The sequence below is a fragment of the Sinohyriopsis cumingii genome, chromosome 6 (assembly GCF_028554795.1).
Source record: "Sinohyriopsis cumingii isolate HCF-2022 chromosome 6, ASM2855479v2, whole genome shotgun sequence".
In the NCBI taxonomy this organism is placed as follows: Eukaryota; Metazoa; Mollusca; class Bivalvia; order Unionida; family Unionidae; genus Sinohyriopsis; species Sinohyriopsis cumingii.
The window spans coordinates 109650268-109674501 of record NC_142966.1 but is presented as its reverse complement, the minus strand read 5'-3'; the positions used below and the strand labels follow the sequence as shown (position 1 = coordinate 109674501).

The 24234-nt window shown below is 36.4% G+C and overlaps 1 protein-coding gene across 1 annotated transcript in view; it reads left to right on the top strand.

Moving 5' to 3' along the window:
- The first annotated feature begins 9267 nt into the window (after positions 1-9267).
- The window catches only part of LOC149797700 (heat shock 70 kDa protein 12A-like), a 32553-nt gene continuing 17586 nt past the window's right edge, over positions 9268-24234 (top strand). Inside the window, exons 1-2 of the mRNA XM_089960466.1 lie at positions 9268-9381; positions 23946-24135. Of these exons, the coding sequence (XP_089816592.1) occupies positions 24067-24135 (69 nt within the window). The 5' untranslated portion in view covers positions 9268-9381; positions 23946-24066. The remainder of the gene's footprint in view (positions 9382-23945; positions 24136-24234) is intronic.

The following is a 24234-nucleotide window of genomic DNA, read 5'->3' as shown; positions in this document are numbered from 1 at the left end:
CTAGTATCGTACACACAATAAATGTGTTTCATACAACATGTACAACTCTAGTATCACACACATGATAAATGTCGACACAATATGTACATTACTAGTATCACACATGCGATAAACGTCTTTCATATGACATGCACAATACTAGTATCATATATGCAATAAATGACTTTGATCTGACATGTACAACACTAGTATCATACATACAATAAATGTCTTTCATACAAGATGTACAATTATATGCTCATTTTTCCCCCGGTAACTTTACATTGTCAGAATCGTTCAATATTACCCGATACTAAGCTCACGCGACAATACACATATAGCATTCACGTGCATAAAGGAACTACATTCTATTGTAAACAACCAATGGACGCAGACGCCAGTACAAATCATGTACACTCGCGTAGGAGGCTCTTTACGTTGTGCTTGTTTAAATTTGTTTCTGAATGAACTAAAACATGTTTCGTGGACTGCAAAAAACCCAAGTTGTTTTGGCACATTCCGCGTTGATACCATGTTACGGATTTAGGCTAACAACATTATATAACAGACGGAAGATAAGGTCCTTACAAATAACATACAAGTGACAAGGCATATACTCTCTTCTTTAGCTGGTGATATGAATGGCAAAATAAAATATACTTACACTTTCACATCCTGACTTTCCTCAAAATGTATTTTCTTAATTCTGCAAGTCCGAATTACATGAGCCATGTCACAGGTTTTCAAACTGGATTACACATTTCGAAATTCTGCTGTAATTTCGATAAGTGCAACTGCATCCTCCTTACTGCACTCAAAATAAAATAAGCATTAAATTCCATAGCGGCTTTTTGATAATTGCATTTGAAAGACTTCATATTTTTCCCACATTATGATTTGAAACATTCAATGACAGAAACAGAAACACATTTGCAGATATAAACACGCTTTTCCCGCGCCACTTCAATCCGATGTATTTCATGTATAATTTGCACAGATAAATCCAGTCCAAAATCACAAACTTTCGTCGAATCGAAACAAAATACCAAAATATATTCATTCCAGATCAAATGGAAAAGTTGTTGCAATGCGCATTCATTCACAGTATGACTGCAAATTTCAATTTTAACTAGACACGCTATTTTCTTTCGAAAGTTATGTCGAGCGCGCGACTAAGTTCAAATTTATCTGGGCGGAGTTATGTGCGCATTAATAATGATGTCATTGTGTAATGACAAATCTGCGCTTGTGTATTTAGTTTGGAATACGGCATTCATTCATTTACGTTGTTTCTTGTAGTGTATTTTGTTTATATATTTAAACCTTAGGTAGAATAAAAAATGAGCATATAAAAAAGGTTACTGCATTTGTATGGGAAAATATGAACTCGTTTTGTCGGAAGGATATACTGCACTCCCAAGGTCGTGCAGTATTCCATCCCAAAACTCGTTCATATTTTCCCATACAAATGCAGTAACCTATAAATATCTCTAAAAGTAACGTAGTTGTTTTATATGTGTTTTCATAATAGTTTGTGAAATAAATTAATTGGTGGAAGGTAGCCATAAAAATCCAATAAATATGTTCTGCTTCATTCTAAGTAGTATCATTGTGGGCGTTTCGGACAGGCTCTATGATATAGCCAAAGCCATGGATAATCACATGCAAGTGTACAATTAAAGAAAGTGTGCCTGAACCCGTTGAGAGCACTCTAGTATGCGAACAAGAGAATGAACTCCGTACTCAGATCAATGCACTGTCAAATATGCCTAATACTGTAATTATTGATCGTAACTGTACTGCATAAAATATATTTTATAGAGTGTGAGTATATTTCAGGGTTAATGTTTTATTTGAAGAATGTATAGTATATTCAACGATGGAATCGGTTTCCTGAACAGTGGAGCATGTGTAACTTTATAGAAACGATTAAATCACTGTTTCACTTAAATATATCATAATTTATAAAGAATTCCTATTGTGCTTTACAACATGCACAACCTGTGTGAGTACTTCGCCTATTTTATTCCGAAAGCAGTAGAAACTGCGTCAAATAAATCACCAAGGTAGTCTCAAACATGTCGGTAAATTCAAGTTTTAGCTCAGCCACATGCAATTCATGGATTCATTATAGTTTCTGAGTTCCCCTTTCGACAAACAGGTGAGCAACCTCTCAGCAGGTGGTAATACTTGTTTTACATTCAGTCGTCATTACGGCGGTGCTGTTGATGATGGAACGTTTACCTTGCTCACTCGTAAAGGTATACATCAGAGTATGGAACAAGTTTACCTAAACACAATTGCCACCGATCGAGACATTGCGTTCGTTGTTGTCTCGTGAAGGACGTTTCATCAATGACTTGGATTTATTCACAATATGTTTGTTGAAGAAGGGTTTTCAATGGCAAGCCACCCAAAACACAACAATCCGCTTGTGGATGGATACGATCCAGTGTCCCTCCCCCAAAATTACAACATGTACTTGCTTACCCAAAACTTCTACATTTGGGCGATGGTACATCTCGTACTTCTTGGAGGATTTCAGTGGATTGATCTCAAATCTGTGGATATACAAAAACAGATATGGGTGCGATCATAACAGTGAAATTGTGTACGTTTATGAAGCTAACCTGCAGTATCAACATGAACTTCACCACACCCGTAACTACTATTCATTATCACGAGAAGAAATGGCTGTACCCAAGTTGAAGGTTTTTTTGTATCAATGCCAAATCATTGGTGAATTGGGTCGCTCCTATGCAGAATGCACCAAGCTTGTTCGGAACCTGTGAATTAACAACAACTACGTAGTACTTTTGTAGTGATATCTGTGATTTGATGTTTGCGTATAACGAACAAATCGGGTGTTCAGGTTCTGCCAGAGTAAATGTATAGCGCCCTACATACAAATGAATACAAACCCGAGTACCGCGTAACTCAGCAAGTTAATGAACAATGCCTTGTTAAATGAGACGATGGAGAGTTTGCAAAAGTGATAGTAAACTCAACAAACTTCGAAGATTTGATGTTGACTCGGTATTCGAGTTGCGTATTAATGCGGACCCATGGCCATTCATAATAAGAAAGGTAATGGCGCTTCTGTGCTGAACTTGTCCATGCGTTTTAGTTATGTGATTTACTTGTTCGGACCACCAAGTCCTAAGAACATTGAAAAGCAAAAGATTTCTCGAGGTTGTTGTCGCGAAGGTTCTCAGAAATAATATATATGTGGAACATGAGCGACGAGAATTCGCATGGACAGCAAATCTGATCCAGTCAAAGAAATATCGCTTGGTGTTCTCCACTTGATACCATGCGATGGATATTTCCTGGCGGATTCACCATTTACTCGTACGAACACCACGCGATTGTGAATAAACTAATGACTATCATTTCTCACTGTCGCACAGACTAGAACCCAGAACGTACTCTTCAGGAATAGTTTACATGTTAAACAAGTACCGAACATGGCCTATGCATACCAAGCGATGTGTTCGCGGCGTTTCAAACTGAAGTTCCGACTGCTGACGAAATCCGTAGTACAATTATATTTGACTAGTCATGGGTTTCTCTGTGGCTAAAGTCTACAAGAACACACACAAGAAATTTTGCTTAGCTTCACAGACAATCACGTCACACATATAAATCACGTGCTGAAGTAGTACATGCACTGCATAAAGAAAATTGACACAGGCCTGTATATTTACCAGTACGATATTAGTACGGTGTACACGATTTACTAATTTTCGTTGGAACACCTGGAATTTTTTAGGCAGTCTGTGGTCGGCATGTACTTTCAACTGGCATTGATCTGGTTGGTACTACTGCTGTCGCCAATTACAGATGGATTGGTATTATTCTCTCCGATAAGTTCTTGATGTTGCGGGTACAGGTAGCCGATTGATGGTAATGACACGCTAATGTAAATATCATGGAGTCGTAACGTAGTAATTACATTTTCAAATAATAATAATACTATCCTATCACAAAGTTAATGTTGGCCTTAGCCCAAATCAGCTTGCAAAAATAAAGAGTACAATAGGAAACGATTGCGGAGTCACAACGAGGCTTTCTCTGAAACAGTTAACTGGTATTGTCCCCATGTGGCTGACCAAACTACTGTTTAAACAGAAAACAAAAGAATACCTCGTTGACATTAAGTCAATATCAGATGTGACACAAATGAAAAAAAATAAACATTTCCGTTACACTCAATTATTTCAGCATTTGCAAAAGCGGCTGCGATAGGGTCAGTAGAACAATTTGGAACAGGCGATCAGTGGAAACAATCCACAAAGTTTCTCGAAAAAGGAAAAGATCCTTGACTACCTGGAACTACTCGCAAAATGTCATCTGGCAGAGGTCTTCAACTACCCTGGACGACTCGCACAAGGTCTCACTATTAACCAATTTCCTAGATGTTTTTATGTGGGATGAACATGGAGCCTGATTCTCTCCGACAATGATCCTAATGACAAGTGAAAACTGGAATTGTTAACCTGGATTTGAGAACACGACCTTGTGCTCACACAGCTGCTGTTGATTTTGCTTAATCACGTATAAAGTACATTAAATAAGTACCCAAATTATTACGGACACTACTCAACCCGAAGTTGCTCTTATGTGGATTAGAGCAGGTTTGCCACCAAGCGGACATGACCGTGTTTTCCAGCCGTGTTGTTGCTGAGGTTGCGCCGGGCGAGTTTGTGATTTTCCAATATTAAACTGGAAAGCTTAAAACACCCAACGTATACAGTCATGATGATTCTACAACTGCTATGCGCCATCCCGAAAACCCTGCCCAAAGCCATCAAAATTTGAGGAAATCAGTGATTCTGATGTGTTGAATGCCTTTAGCAATGTCTATGTTGACGATGCTGATACTACATCAAACAATATGTAGATGAACAGATCGCAGAGGTTCCTTGCCCGCCTTGTGTAGTTAATTCATCGGACACATTTGGGGGAATATTAACCAACGAGGGAGAATAAAATAAATCTGAATAGCAAATGGCCGATTTGTTTTCACTGCTGTTGGGAATGGCTTTGATATACCTAAACCACATATCGTACTTGTTTATTATAAACGGATCTACAGGAAGATATTGGAGCGGAATGATAATATTGATAAATAAACAGCATAATTATATATCAGCTGCGATACGTTACCATCAGGTAGCAGTGCTAAAGAAAATTTCATACATACGGTATCAATAACACTAGTCGCCATAGATTAAATTCACTTAGATGGATTTAACATCTTTCTTAAAGAGCAATTAACAAGTTTTGGTTTTTGATTTGAAGATCACATTTACCATTACATATAAGGGATCGATTCGAATGTGATGACGAGGTTGATGGGTTTTGCAGAAAGAGTGTTGGACCAGTTAACCAGTCATGCCAATATCGCTGGTGAACTTGTTCCACTTGTTGACGAATATTTGCTTCAGAGTGGTGCTAACAAACCTATCAACTGAATTATAATATTGCTAAAGGCCAAAAAGAAATAAACACAATACATATTCGAAGCCAGATTGGCGTTATAGCATTACCAAGTGAATACACCCAGTCACTGATTGAACAGCCATGCATGAAATCACTCATTGATTTATTCCATAACGATGAACTGGAGGTTACCGACAAATTCAATCCAGTTGTTTTCCAGTTGATTATGTTGCATCAAAGTTGACTTAAGGAACCAGAGAAAAATCTCGACTGTTATTTAACACTGAGGCTCGTTTCCGTACAATAGGTTTTGGGCAAAGACGAGAACAATCGTTTTAGGATTTAGTCAATGACGAAATTAGCATGATTTTATATGAACGTAATAACAGGCAATAAGAACGCACAATCGCTGAAGTTTTAAACAGCCGTCCACTCACCGCCAAAAGATAGTTTCTATGAATATATGACAGCTGTACCAGTAATAAAAACAGCATAAAAAAATAACTGGTTAGAAGTGTATGTGCGTGTTGCACCTGAACTAGGTCAGCATGTCGTGCAATTATCCTTCGCGATCACATTATAAATAGAAGAATTACGATTGGCCCACAATGTTATCAACACGAGAAAAAACAATCGAAACGGAACAAAATATGTGACATGAAATCACAAAGACAACTGCCCTACTCGTAAAATACAATCGTATGTGTGTCACTGTATATGCTACTTGCAGAATCGCCACTGCAGCCAACGTTGATATGGGTCTTGAAGGAATTGCAATTCGTCATTCTTTATAGGCACACCACTCGGAATTGAAGCTGAAGCCATATCAATAGTAATTATTGCTGCAGTCGATGCTGGCAAATTTGTTTCGATCCGATTGCATTCACGAATACATATCCATTGTGAACTTCTCACGGCAGCGCAAAGCAGTCTCAATACGATTAGCAAACTCAACCTGATGGCTGTCGACGATAAAAGCGATTAACATAGATGAGTTCGACACCGTGTTGGAGGAAACGGAAAATCACCTGCGACTTCGAGCACAGATATGCAACCGGATCGCTAGAAACAAAAAGCAGGTAAATAAATTACAGGCAGAAAAAAAACCTGCTTGCCAGTGTATATCGATCATTACGCCAGCACGTTTGCCAGTGCAATGGCCTTACTGTAAAGTAACGTCACTTGTTAACACAAAAGGGAAGGCTCACTACTGGGTCGTATGCACTTGCTTAAATCATACACTCGCGTGTGATTTTAGGGTAAAGCCATGGAAGTAAGAAGACTTTGACTACTATCGGTAAGCCTGATCCAGAGTTCCCATAATGATATTATGTCCAAGCTTAATTTTATACACGAGTGTACTTATTAAAAAGTGACGTGCGGTATCTTTCCCATTTCGTGGGTTCGAAACAATACATTTTAATCCTTTCTGACTTGTTCCCTAATACGGTTGTATCATCAGAGCTGGTGGTACAAAAACTATCTCTGTTTTTATTTACTCAAGCTTATCGATTATAATCTTGTTAGTATCTGTATTGAAGATTGACTTCGTGGGCTTGAAAGTGGTACATCTTAGTAAATGGCCTTGACCTCAGCGCTGGTGTTTTAATGTTTATCTTGCTTTAAATTTAATGTTTGACCTGACCTAGAACATATTAGGCCCAGCGTATTTCTTATCGGGTAGCTATTAGATTTTGTTTGTTTGTTCTTTTATATATATATATATATATATATATATATATATATATATATATATATATATATATAGAGAGAGAGAGAGAGAGAGAGAGAGAGAGAGAGAGAGAGAGAGAGAGAGATTGTACCGGTTTGTGGCTGTTTTTAAATTATATTTAACGTGTGTGTGTGTGCGTGCGTGCGTGCGTACGTGTGGGGGGGTGGGGGGTGTTGGTTTTTCAAAAAAAAGTAAAGTAAGGGATTGTGGGTCTGGGTCTGGCCTATCGTATGTAATAATACTATTAGCCATCAGACGTTTCTAAGACGCGTCCGCGCGACTTGGGTCGGTTGTAAGCATCTCTGAGGGAGTTTCAATCAGCATCCACTTCCACTTTAAAATTGCGTGTCTAAGGATTAGAAAAGGTTTGGTGCATATAAATAATTATATTTATAGAGTTAAAAATAGAAAGAAAAAATAAACGATACTGCTAGTGATGTGTGCTTGTCTTTTATTTCCCAGTAGCCTTGCAAACTCAAGACTGTGACTGTGCTACGCTCTCTGATCTGACAGGTGTGTTTTAAGTGGATGTACTTAAACGAACAAGTTGTTTTCCAGGTCTTTTTCTGATATGTAAGGTGGTGGACAGGGAATAGTACTTAACAGTATGAGCTCTAAAGGACTTATTTATTGACTTGGATTATTAGATAAGGGATAACACTTGGCGTCTGAATACAAATATGAGAAAAATAAAAAAGTGAAGAACAAGTTATTCTATTTAAGATACATGTTCGTCTCCCTAGAGCCATTACCATATTAGAACCCGTAACTGCAACCAACAACTCTGCCATCTATTTGTATTCATTGTTTCTTTTGTCATTCTTTACAGTATACCTCAAACTTTGAATATTGTAGAGTGAAATATTAGTTTAGGTTCCGCATTGAGCCGTTTCTACCTATCCTCATCCTCATCTTTTTCTCCATCTAATTGTATAGGTTAGCCGTTTGCCCATCTGTCTGTCTGTGTCTGTCTTTCTCTCTCTCTCTCTCTCTCTCTCTCTCTCTCTATATATATATATATATATACATATATACATATATATATATATATATATATATATATATATATATATATATATATATATATATATATATATCGAGTTCCTTTCAGCTCTCTTGCTCCTCTGTCATTTGGCTCTGGATATGAACACATATTTGCACAGTTAATAAGAAAAAAATCCGGGAAAATGTACTGAACGCAGAAGGAAACGTTGCTATGTTGCTTATAAAATTCCGATTGATCCGTCCACAGAAAGCGTAGCACAGTCACGTAAGTATATACTGTGAAACACTTCCAATAATATTCGGTTCACTATCGTATCAATTTTGCATCAATACTATCTCACTGACTACTATTTGCACTACCGTATCACCGTTCCGCAAAGTGCTACCATACTGGCCAATGCTTCAGGGAACACTACCATATTACCATTGCGCAAAGTACCAGTACAGTAGTCAGTGTTACAGGGTACCGTGTTATCGTTGCGCACAGTACTAGCACATTGGCTACTATTTCCTGACAAAATGGTCCGTGTCAATTGATACTTCAAATTTTGTGCATTCAATATTTTTTCTTTCACTTTTCACCTATATAATTAGTATGATCTTTGAGAGTTATGGGCAATAGGGTATTTTTATAAATGGTCTATTAATACCTGGACAGAGAGAATCATACCTGACAAAGTACGCTCGAAAGGTAACAGGAGTGTGTGTGTGTGTGTGTGTGTGTTTAATTTAGTAACAATACTCCTAACAATACCTTCCACGTTCACCTCACTTACCATACCAAACAGTCTCTAGTAATACACTGTAGATGCTAAGATGAGGAAACCGTAACTTATGCGTGAGTGTGATCTAGAATTCAGACGAATAGTTCTTCAGTTAAAACATATAATATCTGTTTTTAAGTACTGGACCCGTTTGTCACTTTTCTTATCTTTGCAATTATGTGCTACAAGTGAAAATGTAGTGTCACTGTTCCTCGTGAAATACAGCGATATCTAATAGAGGAGATAATTGCATCGGAGGTTATAAATGATAACATGGTAAGGACTTTACTCATTGCGGTGTACATATTGCCTATTAGGGCCTATTTAGATTAAATATATACATACCGTCGCCGTACCTTTGAATCCTTACTCACCTAACTTCCTCATCTACTAATAACCATCCTAGAATGACTTCGAAACCGCACACATCTAGCGACGACTGATTGACTGAAAATGGTAAGTAAAGTACGATGAAAACATTACATTTAAAGTAACATGAAAAATTGGTAGGTTCTGTGAAGATTAATTGTTTACGAATCTATATGGAAAGACCGTTAAACTACTACCGTAGCTTCTGTGTCCAGTTGACAGGTTAAAACGTTTCCGACGATAAAAATGAACTATAAATGACAATCTAATTTAGAGGTATTCGACAAATCTGCAGATGGTACAGTTTGGTGCTAGAGTGTTAATTTTTAGCGTTTGTAAGATGCATTGTACACTTTTTGTGGCAGATTTAAGGCATAGTAAAATAATAATAATAATAATAATAATAATAATAATAATAATGTTGACTGCTCATTATGTTTACAATGCCGAGTCGGTGGAAAAATATGTTTGCTTCTCTGCCCATATCCTTGTGGTTGCCTTATTACACGGGTTATGTTCAGACTGATACAGTCAAATAGATTAGCAGTGACCAGACAGCCTCGTTCTGAAAAACACATTGAGCCAATTATTATTACTATTATTATTATTATTATTATTTATAGGGAATGCTGTACATATTTGGCAATACAAAAAGTTGTAAATAACTTATAAGTCATGAAGAATTTTGAGGTTAGGTAGAGGGGATGAAGATAAATTATGTGATTCAGTACTTCATGAAGAGAGAGAGAGAGAGAGAGAGAGAGATTTGCGAAAAAAATTAAGTAATATAGTAAAGGAGAGTATAAGCTCATCCGATTCTTCCAATATAAGCTAAGAGAGTAGCAGAAAATGACGGCACCGCCATCACCTCACATCAGAGGGAACGAAATTTGTCTGAAAACTTTTGTTACCAGAAAACAAATCAGAGGGACCATGGAAGAACGTATGATGTAATACTCTCCTTTTGCTATACTACTTGATTAAAGTTGCCTATAGCATTGTTTTCACAAGCATGGTGGCAGATAATGGCGGTTGGTGGTGATTATATAACGATTTTAACCAAACCAATGATAGATGAGGTAGTCATGAATTCAATTTATCGCTCAGATGTTACGGAGGAAATATGCAGGATATAAATACTTGCGTTGTCAACGGCAACAAAAACAGTCACTGAAATATTATTCAGTCGTTCAAATTTTGGAATGTTTTTCATTCTTTGTTACAGGGTATAACGCCTACAGCACGGCCCATATGAAACATTTGTCATTATTCTGCCCGTTAATCGTTAATACAACTTTGCAGTTGACTTTGGTAGGTAATTCCAAAAAAGATCGACCACGCAGTGGATTGTATTTTGACATGTTTACAACACTTGTTGATGCATTGGCTAAACTTTTCTGAGACCAGGTGTTTCCTTGCCAAACGCTCTCACTCGCTTAGAAATAAAATGCACGTCAGTTTTAGTATCATCTATTTTTGTAAACACCACTCTGATGCCAACAGAACGTTTTATACCACGATACAAATGCAGCTAATCAGACAAAAAATTTCTTATAGCTGACTCGGCTGTCGTACCAAAAATGTAATTTGGAGGCAGCTTGCGCGTCGCATAACAAATTTCTTGTCATAGCCGGCGAATGCCTGCTGACTCAGAACGAAGCTCATGTCTGTGCTCATGGTATATGAAAAGCAGATTGTTTCTCTCTGATAATTCCTTTGAGCCGCTAGCAAATAATTTATCTTGATACAGGACGCGATGTGATGCATCAACAAATTGTGGTCATATCAGTCAAAGACCTAACCGTATGAATCGCAGACTTTCTGAAATCAAAATGTTTGTGGGATATCTCATGTGCTGTACCATTAGATTTTGAGACAGCTCTATTTCAAGATTTTCTGCTGGTGGCACCGCGGTAACATAGAGATGAATTTTCATACCATGACCTCTATGTCGTTTCGCGATAGTATTAAGCAGTATGTCTGGCTATTCCAAGTAGAAACAAACAAAAGTATCTGACATAATATATAACTTCGTTTTATAAACAATGTAAGACATACACGAGAGAGAGAAGCTGCGATTGTTCGTGACCACGACGAATAGACTTATGTTGAGAACGCTTATCTGCATTATAATTAATGCCAGACGCAACGATAAACCACAAAGTATCATATCAGAAATAGATTGCCATATGAGGAAATGGCAAATTTAAAGAAATATTTGCTAAATTCCTCAAGTTTGTCAATACCTCTGACGTCTGCCAATTTGTTTAATTATGCTAAGTATGCAAGACAAGAGGACGAGCAAGCCTAAAGCCAGAAAAATGTGTTGGAAGAATTATTTCTCAGTACCTCCCTGCAGATAACAATACGTCAAAAATATATAATTTTGTTTGCAGAGTGAGTGCAGGCCTCATTATTACTTGCATGTATATCAAAGAGATGTTGCGGATAATTCTTGCTTATTAAATGGTTCGTTACTAAGGCCTGTTATCATTCATATCGGAGATAGGTTCGTCACTAAGGCCTGCTATCTTGCATCTCATGTTAATCGTATTTAGTATGTCTGACACAGCAACTATTTCGTTGGTTCATTCTAACGCATGCCCTTTCGCGAATGCTTTTTTAATACTGCTAATTATAACTCGGTCCCTTACAATATACTTCCCATGAAGAATAATTCGTATGCTACGTCGTAATGAATTTTTTTCATACTACCTTAAGCTTTCGTCATCCCAATACTCGTATATTCCGTATTATATTATTTGTCCACTAACGACTGCAATGGACTCGGATATTTTTTTGTTTCTTTTATTATTTATGAAATGCATTCAACATAACATTCTTTAATGTCATAATAAATCTTCATCGACAACTGTTTTACCTTTATTAAATGTATGATACTAATAGAATCCGTTTCCTCAAGCCAAGTCGCAAAAGTATCATTATATATTGGCCTTTTGATCTACCCAGAACTTTGCCAGTCTATGTGAGAAATATTCCAACACATCTCTGATTGCAGCGCTTGTTTTATTTTTAGTGGCAAACTCCACGAATACCAACTGAAGACATAAGTAAAATTTAGCAAGTAGCTGACTCCTTTGTTGTTTTTAGAATGTTCTTTCATGTCGATTAAATCTGAAGACCAAATATCATCAACACCATTCTTATGTTTCGCGTTTAGGTTGTAAAAAACAGGAAAACAAGAAAGAGTGAAAACAACAAGCTTTGAAAAATATAACCATTTATTTCCCTTGAAGAATGCTATAAAAATGAAAAAATATGAACTTACGATTTTATAGAATCCAATCCAAAAAATAATCCAAGAATAATCCAGAAATAAAATTTTAGAAGTCCTATTAATAAAATGTTATAATGATGTCAAGTTGGAGTCCCGACGAAGAATCCAAGATGGAAGACGATGATGTATTCTGTAACCTGTTGTGTTGAAGTCTACATTTTCTTGTAGAAACAAGAAGTATCACTCCGGCTTTTGGAAATCTGACAACATTTTTATAAAAGCTATCTTTGTTCAAGAATTTCATATGAGCACGTGTTTTCCAGGAAAAAATAATTAATCCTTTTGAATCGAAGTAATTTGAAATAACTCCAAACGACACAACACCTTCCAGTGTAAAGAAAAAGCCCAACAGTGTTTACTTCTCTAATACGATGGTTCAAAACAAAATAGATTTTACGTCCCGGATAGGGATCACGTGTAAATGGTTACATATTTTTTTTTTTAAAAAATCACGTAGCCCCTGTATGTCCTTGATAACACCTAATCATTTTACTCTAAGAAATAAAATTTTAAAAAAGTGTTTACATCTTAAATCAGCAGTCACATCATACCCCCAAGAACAACCAATCATTTTAAAATAAAAATAGAACTTATTTACGTGGTTGATACTAATTTTTAATCAAGGTCAGGATCTATTTCAACACCTGCAGTTTACTATAACAAACAGTCAAGGTCAAACTATTTTCTAAAGAGAAGTGTAAGTTCCTAAAAAAACATAACCACATTATTTTGACATATAATGAAAAATAAAAAGATTTTAAAACTTACAAACAATTAAATCAGATATCATTAAATCAAATATACATAACACCATCAACATTAACTCTATGCCAAGGAAAACATCTTCCTGCTGGTTGTTGTAATTCGTTTGGTAGCACGTCGCCTAATGACAGGCCACCGTTTAGACGACGTTCTCTTTTGTTAGCGTTTGGTTTTATGGCTTCGACTATTTCTAAATCAAGCTTATAGCGCCTCTGAGAAAAGCTCTCTTTCTCTTTCTCTGTCACTGTCTGTCTGTCTGTCTCTTCTGTTGGCTTTAATGCTGCTAGCTCATCTAACATAATTTTACTGCATTGTATATTTGGTTTTCTTTTTTACGGTCTCTGAAGTAAATGCCATTAGCGTCTACTTGGTTGAATGGTTCGTGGCTGATTATTTGCATCAAGTTGTTTGTTCAAAGGATTATATGGGCCGAATTATTTATGCCACGACAGAATCCAATCACATGTACGCTTAGAAGGTTTATGGATGAGAGCATGAAGAGCAAAGGCGTCGCTTGCACCTAGTACAGTGGCCAGCTGTCTAATTACCTTGAACAGATTTATCATCCAAGTAGGGCAACAGAAAACTCAAAACAAATAAAACGTTTGCTAACATTATGTATCAAGGACGACTGTATCATGTTAAGACAATCGACGACAAAGATGGTTCTGACAAAATGGGATTTTTCCCACACTGAGCACATATTAATTTCACCATGAGACGATTGTTCTTAGTTTGAGATAGTTTCTTTGAAGCTCTCGGTAATCTCGTCGCATGCTATCCTTATATTCTGAAGTTTAGACAAAACTTATTGACCTATGATGGAGGACCAATCATTATTACATGACAGACTGCTTACTAAGCTTGTTCAAAACTAACGTGACGTTGTCTAAAGTTGCCATTGCTTTAAATTTGAGTAACATGTCCAAGGCAGATTTTTCTTGACATGTGATCTAATAAAGTAAATACAGAAGGGGCAAATTATTGAACTATACGCATGCTTGATTTGTGATTATAAACACCACTTGTCCCCTGAGAAATACTTTTTGATGGCCTAGGATGGAGGTAGACCACACTAGTCCAAATAGTCGATTCAATTTGGTTTGTTACCTATGGCGGATAAATGTGTTAAAGAACCATCAAAATAATTTTCTATGTTGATAACGCAATTCTCATCGCGCTTAATTTGTTTTATTTCCTTGCTCTGTTTCTTGTCAGTGTGATAATTACTTAGCTGCGTTGTGTTCCAGGATAATGCAAACATCGCGTTTGTTTTTCATTTTCTACGCCGCGCCTTAACACTTTATTATGAAATGTGGCAACAGCGCACCTATACCAACAAGTTCCTTTAAAGAAAGAAGTCGTAAGACTCCGCCTTGATTCTTAAACTTCGCTTGCGTATAATTATTTTTATCGATGAGCGGATGAAGATGTATAAAAAATATTCGAGTTCACACTAGGGATATTGTCCACTGATGCTCAAACCTAAGTTGTCTAATACCTGTCTATTTTGCAGTTGGTATGCGTCATCTCGGTATGCTGTCTGAAACGGTATAAAACTATGCTGGATAGCTGTTCTCCGCGTTATTGAAAATTGCACTGCCACATACGTGACGCTTCTATTGACGCACATCTGCAGTTGTTTGTTGAATGAGAACATAAGGTCATCTAATTCCAGCTCATGATAAATATAAGGCATGATAGCGGGCATCCAAAGTGATAACTTATTAAGAAAATGTTGACCGTCAGCAACACCGGCTGCATGATGCTTATAATATACAGGGTCAAATAAATATGCGTGTGCTTGACGCCTGTAAATAATGTGCCATTGTCGCGGCAAAACCCAAAATTTAACTCAATGGCATCATAGTATCTTGCAAACTTCATGGTGGCCGTCGGACAGATAGCGCCTGATTGCAAAACCAGAACTGAACAAAACAGGTCTTCGTGCAGCAACATTGCTTCTAACAATGTATTCTGCATTATTAGTATGATTAGCAGTAGATGCCGCTGAAATTAAGCATGCGGCGGTGGGGATGCCATTTCTCCAATCCTTGTAACAAAAACATATTTGTTGCCGAATTTCTGCTGTGGTCATTAGTCACAGAATTTAAATTCACGATTGTGCTGACAGCAGGCAGATAGTTGTTGATGTCCTCGAAGGTCTGATTATTAAGTTGATACCGCGCCATCTTAAATATACTCCAGCCATTCTTTATCTGCTGTCAGATGTTCTCTTCAAGACAAAAAGCTCTATGATTCGGTAAGTAAACGTCCTTATCGATCTATCTCTACTAGTTCCAGATTGATTCATTGTTACGACTTTATGATCACAAACTACGTAATCAAAAAGGAATGAGAAGAGACAAGTTTTGTAAAATTGAAAATATAATTTAATTTTCTAAAATATAAAGTGAAACTTAAAAATAAATTTCAGTATGGTGAATAAAATTGTAAAATTGTTATATCAAGTCCAAAATTATCAAGTAATGCAAATGAGTTCCAGTGGTATTTCAAATGGTGTCATCTAATGTACTTATAAATCAGTTCGATATAATCCAAATATAGCCTAAAATGAATTAACAATAATTCCAAGTAGCTATGATTCAAAATGTCCTTAAATGAATTCACAGTAATTTCAATATAACTTGATGTGAAAGTAATCTGAACATTTTATAATTCCAAATAATGATATAATGAAATAAATGAATCCCTCAAGCAACACAACTATATATCCTTCCAAGACTGATATAAATACTAGGAATGATTAACTCTCTGTAATTCAACTCTTATATACAAAGGTAAGACGTAATTCAAAGAGAGTCGCAATGATTTCTAGAATAATCGCAGCTCGTAAATGCGATCAGCTATTTTGCACTAACTAATCAGAGATTAGGTCAGCTTGGCGTTTCAGAACTCATGTCCTGAAAATAAAATTAATCTAAATGTTCCTTTTTTGGAGAGTGTCTTTAGCAAACCTGTAAGAAATAGTATACAACTTGAAGTCCTGTACCAGCCAGCTGACATGTTTTGGTTTATAGCCTATTATTGGAACTTTATGTTGGCATTACATACGTTCTAAGGCGGCCATGATTCTGATTGAGTCAAAATTGTACTTATAATGTACTTATAAATCAGGGCGATATAATCAAAATGTAGCCTAAAATGAATTTACAGTAATTCCAAGTAGCTATGATTCCAAATGTCCTTAAATGAATTCACATTATTACCAATACAACTTGATGTGAAAGTATTGTGAGCATTTTGTTTTTTTTCTCTGATTCAAATACAATCTGTCCAAATTTGATATGGCATATCTGGTTGCTTCATAATTGTCTGGCACGCGCGCACTATCACTATGAAAGCTCTTAGATATTTTATATGGTAACACGGTGTCTCTCTTTCCCTCAGGATACATTCTAGTGATATCATCTGATGCGGAAACCATACAGCCTGGTTGGTTTTGGACGCTCATGATAACACAGCCATATTCTTTATGAAGATAGTTTGTTTTAGAAACAATGATAATTTTACTTCATCGTAGTCAACAAAGAAGCCTATGAGACGTATCGCGATAGGATCGTTCTCACATCGGTCGAAGTCTACGTATCGCGATAGGATCTTTCTCACATCGGTCGAAGTCTACGTATCGCGATAGGATCTTTCTCACATTGGTCGAAGTCTACGTTATGAAATGTTTTGCCATACTCGGTAGAAAATCTGAATTTATCCAGCGAGCACTTGCGAAAATTCGTGTCTACACGTAGGCCATGGAATGCTATAACTGATGCTTCCAAGGCGGACAATATTTGCGGCAAATAATAATCAGACAGCTTGCAGATGTCTCTCATAAAGGGACATTTGAATTTCTGAAGCATAATCGTATTATTGTATAATATGGTGCCATGTAAGTGTTATCTGAAACTGTCGATATTTCTGATGAGGATATCGCGGCCGATAACGTTTCTGCATGTATTATTCTCTCATTCTAATGTCCAATGACAAGCTCAATAATGTCCATATAATATACTTTTGTTGGCATAATCAAGTACCATTATGCTGATTTACGTTTCAGCTTACGTTTCAGGAGGGTTTTAAGTAAATTATTATTCATAATTTCGTCAGTTAGACAGACACGGCGGCTCTTTTGTGTAAAATCATTATATAAGCATCATGATCCTCCGGATAAGCAAACATTTCTATGCAAAATCAACATATTACCACCATCTATCTTAATTCTTGTGTAAAATCATTATATAATTTACTACTATCTGGAACCATTTTTGTGTCAGCAAGAATATAGGCAACTGTAGTTGGTAGTATGGTAAAATAAGAGTACTGGGCTCACATTCTGCATTTTCTCAATGGTTTCAATCAGTTTTTTCTGATTAAAATAAATTTGCAGATAAAATTCGTTTCCTCTGATGTGAGCTGATGGTGGTGTCATAATTTCCTAAGGGAAGGGATCGACGTCTTCTCTTTCATAATATTGGAAAACGAGAGGAGAGACCTTGACGAAACGTACAGCGAGCTCATACTCTCCTTTTACTACATTAATATTGCTATCGTTAGTGATCTATTATTCTCTGATAGAATACTGTAGATGTACGTTACGGTAGAAGGAGTAAATGTATAATGTTAAAATGGTATGCTTAAAATAAATAAATAAATAAATAAATGACCCGAGATACAATCAAGTCTGACACGTGATACAAAAGAAAATATATTTTTAAAAAATGTAATATTCCTTAATGTTGTTTCTCCGTTGTAAAGGGAGAGTTGAACAAGCGATCTTTGTTGATTGTTAATGTTTGAATGGTCATGAAGCCATTGCTAATTGTAATCTTTAATATTTATGTAATCTTCAGTATTTTCAGTAATCGTCAGTGTTTTTCATGCTGTCAGTTTTGAAATTTGTCCTATTGGCTAACCTGCTGTATTGGTCTCTTTAATTTAGCAGCCAACTGTGCATAGACCGAGTTCCATTTATAGATCAATGATAACATGAATACCTGTATATTAAGGTCACGTGGTCATAAAGGTTGGTTGTTGTTGTTGTTGTGGGGTTTAACGCCATTTTTCAGCACACGATAGGCTATACATGGCGGCCAGTATTAATGGTGGAGGAAGAACCCCATAAAGGTTGGTATCTGTGCCGAATGTGTAAGTCGGGTCCAAATGCAAACTGCGTTGATCTAAATATGCTGTTGCTTAATGCGCCGGCAGATCTGGTTACCCTGACCATTATACATCTGCAGATCACTGGCTATGTTGTTTTTTTCTAAGTACATAATACACGACCGATTCTCTCTACCGATTCTATATTATTAAATGAGAGTAGAGAAATGAAGTACGACCGCCTCTATCTACCGATTATAACGTTTTAAATGAGATAATAGAGATGAAGTACATATTATATGACCTCTGTCCACCGATTATATATTTATAAATGAGAGAAGAGATCAAGAACGGCCGGCTCTGTCTATCGATTATATAATATTAAATGAGAGAACAAAAATGAGAGATTAAGTACATATTACACGACCTATTTTCTCTACCGATTATATGCTATTAAATGAGAGAATAGAAATGAAGTACATGTTATTCTCTCTACCGATTATATGCTATTAAATGAGAGAATAGAAATGAAGTACATGTTATTCTCTCTACCGATTATATGCTATTAAATGAGAGAATAGAAATGAAGTACATGTTATTCTCTCTACCGATTATATGCTATTAAATGAGATAATAGAAATGAAGTACATGTTATATGACCTACTCTGTCTACCGAATAAGCGATCTGAAATTATTAGAGATTGATCTGTTTGAAATTAAATATGTTAAAGGTATGAAATGTATTTTTTAATATGTCTTAATAAACTAGACGTAAGAAAATATGAAAATGACGTCTGACGTGAACAATATTCCTTTTTATTCGCTATGTTTGGCTGAGACCTTGAGTGCCATAATGCTGCATTGAATCAATAGCTGCTATCACATTTTCATGTGCAAATCTACTTAACAGTGTTGATTGCCACTCTTAAATATGCACCATAAATGTTCAAATGCATAAATTTCAATTAACCTTGTACATTGTACAATTTCAAAACGTACATAGTTCCATTCCTCACATGCAGATATCTTAATTCTTACTTAAACTTCAAAGGTTCAGAATTATGCCTACCTGGACAATTGGTCTCGAATATAAGGATCCAGTTGTATGTATATATGACCAACAGGTACCAGTTAGGCTGTATGTATATATGACCAACAGGTACCAGTTAGGCTGTATGTATATATGACCAACAGGTACCAGTTAGGCTGTATGTATATATGACCAACAGGTACCAGTTAGGTTGTATGCACTTTGAACATGCATACAAGTTATTTCCATATGTAATTACCTATAAATGTATTATATTGCCACCCAAACTTCCTCTGTAGTGATATGAAATAAATGTTGTCCAGATAATTAACCTCCTCCCCCTCCTCATCAACAGAACCATTTACAATAGCATAGATAGCTAGTGTTCCTCATTAGTTGCTGGATCCATAAATAGTCCCCATACTTTAAGCTGCATACTTCCATAAAGCTTATGTATTCTGAGGATGCATAGTCACCTTAATGTCTGTTCACTGTTACACAATTATAAGTGTCACTTTAATGTATGTTCACTGTTTTTACATTTCTGAGTGGCACTATAGTCACTTTAATGCATGTTCACTGTTACACATTTGTATCACTCTAGTTGCATTCACTCCTACACATTTCTGAGTGTCTTTATAGTCACTTGAAAGCCTGTTCACTGTTACACGTTTCTGAGTGTCACTATCGTCACTTTAATGCATGTTCACTGTTTTTACATTTGTAAGTGTCACTATAGTCAATTTGATGCACGCTCACTGTTACACATTTCTGAGTATCAATATAGTCACTTTAATGTATGTTCACTGTTTTTACATTTCTCATTGTCACTATAGTCACTTTAATGAATGTTCACTATTTTTACATTTGTGAGTGTCACTATAGTCACTTTAATGAATGTTCACTTCTACACTTTTCTGAGTGTCACTATAGTCACTCTAATGCATGTTCACTTCTACACATTTCTGAGTGTCACTACAGACACTTTAATGAATGTTCACTGCTACACGTTCATGAGTGTCGCTATAGTCGCTTTAATGCATGTTCACTGCTACACATTTCTGAAATTCAATATAGCCACTTTAATGCCTGTTCACCGTTACACATTTCTAAGTGTCACTATAGTCACTTTAATCCATGTTCGCTCCTACACATTTGTGAGTGTCATTCTAGTCACTTTAATGCATGTTCAGCTCCTTCATATTTGTGAGTGTCACTCTGGTCACTTTAATGCATGCTCACTCCTACACATTTCTGAGTGTCATTATAGTCACTTGAAAGCCTGTTCATTGTTACACGTTTCTGAGTGTCGTTATAGTCGCTTTAATGCATGTTCACTTCTACACATTTCTAAGTGTCAATATAGTCACTTTAATGCATGTTCACTCCTACACATTTCTGAGCGTCACTATAGCCATTTTAATGCATGTTCACTCCTACACATTCATGAGTGTCAATATAGTCACTTTAATGCATGTTCACTCCTACACATTTCTGAGTTTTACTATAGTCATTTGAATGCATGTTCACTCCTACACGTTTCTGAGTGTCACTAAATTCATTTTAGTGCATCTTTACTGCTACACATTTCTGAGGTTACTAAAGTCACTTAAATTCGTGTTCACTCCTACACATTTCTGAGTGTCACTATATTCACTTTAACGCGTGTTCACTCCTACAGATTTCTGAGTGTCACTTTAGGCAATTTAATGCATGTCCACTGCTACGCGTTTCTGAGTGTCACTATAGTTACTTTAATGCATCTTGCCTCTTACATATTTCTGAGAGTCACTATAGTCACTTTAATGCATGTTCACTGTTACACATTTCTCAGTGTCACTATAGTCACTTTAATGCATGTTCACTGCTACGCGTTTCTGAGTGTCACTATAGTCATCTTAATGCATCTTGCCTCTTACATATTTCTGAGTGTCACTATAGTCACTTTAATGCATGTTCACTCCTATTCATTTGCGAGTGTCACCATAGTCACTTTAATGCATGTTCACTCTTACATATTTGTGAGTGTCACGATAGTTACTTTAATGCACGCTCACTGTTACACATTTCTGAGTGTCACTATGGTAAATTGAATGCATGTTCATTGTTACCCATTTGTGAGTGTCACTGTAGTCACTTTAATGCATGTTCACTCCAACACGTTTCTGAGTGTCACTGTAGTCACTTTAATATATGTTCACTCCTACACATGTGTCAGTGTCACCATAGTCACTTTAATGCATGTTCACTCCTATACGTTTCTGATTGTCACTAGAGTTCCTTTAATGCATGTTCACTGCTACACGTTTGTGAGTGTCACTATATAGTCACTTTAATGCATTCTCGCTGTTTCATATTTCTGAGTGTCACTAAAGTCACTTTAATGCATACTTACTGTTACACATTTGTGAGTGTCATAAAATTCATTTTAATGCATCTTTACTGCTACACATGTATGAGTGTGACCATAGTCTTTTTAATGCATGTTCACCCATACACATTTCTGAGTATCTTTATTGTCGCTGTAATGCCTGTTGACTGTTACACATTTTGAGTGTCAATATAGTCACTTTAATACATGTTCACTCCTACACGTATCTGAGTGCCACTATAGTCACGTTAATGCATGTTCACTGCTACACATGTGTCAGTGTCACGATAGTCACTTTAATGCATGTTCACTCCTTCACATTTGTGAATGTCACTATAGTCACTTTAATGCAAGTTCGCTCCTACACAATTGTGAATGTCACTATAATCACTTTAATGCATGTTCACTCCTATACGTTTCTGAGTGGCACTATATTCACTTTAATGCATGTTTGCTGCTGTACATTTCTGAGTTTTATTATACTCACTTTAATTCTTGTTCACTGCTACACATTTATGATTGTCACTATAGTCACTTTAACGCGTGTTCACTTTTTCACATTTCTGAGTGTCATTATAGTCTCTTTAATTCATGTTCGGGGCCCCGAGTGGCCGAGTAGTCTAAAGCGCTGTCCGTTACGGATCACTGCCATCTCACCTCTGTCTGCATGGGTTCAAGTTTCGCACTGAGCCAATGTGGGTATGTGAGAAAGCTTGCCAGTAGCTTCTCGTGGGTCGGTGGTTCTTTCCGGGTTTTTCCCGGGTTCTTCCTCCACCGTTAATACTGGCCGCCATGTATAGCCTATCGTGTGCTGAAAAATGGCGTTAAACCCTACAAAACAACAACAACAACAACAACAACAATTCATGTTCACTTCTACATATTTCTGAGTGCCACTTTAGTCACTTTAATGCATGTTCACTCCTACACGTTTCCGAGTGTCACTACAGTTACTTTAATGCATGTTCACCCCTACACATTTGTGAGTGTCACTATATTAATTTTAATGCATGTTCACTCCTGCAGATTTGTATCACTGTAGTCACTTTAATGCATGTTCACTAGAACACATTTCCGAGTGTCACTATAGTTATTTATTGCTTGGTCACTGTTACACATTTATGATTGTCATTATAGTCACTCTGATGCATGTTGTCTCGTACCCATTTCTGAGTGTCATTATAGTCAATTTGATGCATATTCACTGTTGTTACATTCCTGAGTTTCACTATAGTCACTTTAATGCATGTTCACTCTTTCACATTTGTGAGTGTCACTATAGTCACTATAATGCATGTTCACTGTTACACATTTCTCAGTGTCACCATAGTCACTTTAATGCATGTTCACTGTTACACATTTCTGAGTGTCATTATAGTGACTTTAATGCATGTTCACTCCTACACATTTCTGAGTGTCACAATATTCGGTTTAATGCATGTTCACTGTTACACATTTCTGAGTGTCACTATAGTCACTTTAATGAATTCTCGCTGTTGCAAATTTCTGAGTGTCACTTTAGTCACTTTAAAGCATGTTCACTGTTACACATGTGTGTCACTATAGTCACTTTAATGCATGTTCACTATTACACATTTGTTAGTGTCACTAGTCACTTTAATGCGTGTTCACTGTTACACATTTGTGAGTGTCACAATAGTCACTTTAATGCGTGTTCACTGTTACACATTTGTGAGTGTCACTATAGTCACTATAATGCATGTTCACTGTTACGCATTTCTGAGTGTCACCATAGTCACTTTAATGCATGTTCACTCTTACACATTTGTGAGTGTCACTATTGTCACTTTAATGCATGTTCACTCTTACACATTTGTTTGTGTCGCTGTAGTCACTTTAATACATGTTCACTGTTACACTATTGTGAGTGTCATTATAGTCACTTTAGTACATGTTCACTCCTTCACATTTGTGAGTGTCATTCAAAGATAAATGTTTTATCATTTGCTTGCATTTCATTTTGAAATTAACATGTCTAGAAAAGTAACACTTCTTTCAGTTGCAGCTTAGTGAGAAATGGGCTTAAAGTAACTTAGATTATCTATTTTCAGGTTATACCTGATATTTTAAACAAGGCAGACGTGTTGGATAACCTCAAATGACTATCAGTAGCAGCCAGGATATGTCCAAGTTAACCAGCAAAAGAAAACAAAACTAAATCAAACTGACACAATGGGACACAGCAACTCAAAGAAATCACATATCTTGCAAGTAGAGAAAACAACACCAACGTTGGTAGAGGTAGATACAGCGTATGATGTTGGTTACTTAAGGCGATTCGAGTATGCTACTATATTCCTTCTTAACAACTTTTATCAAATGCATTGCACTGTGCCTCGA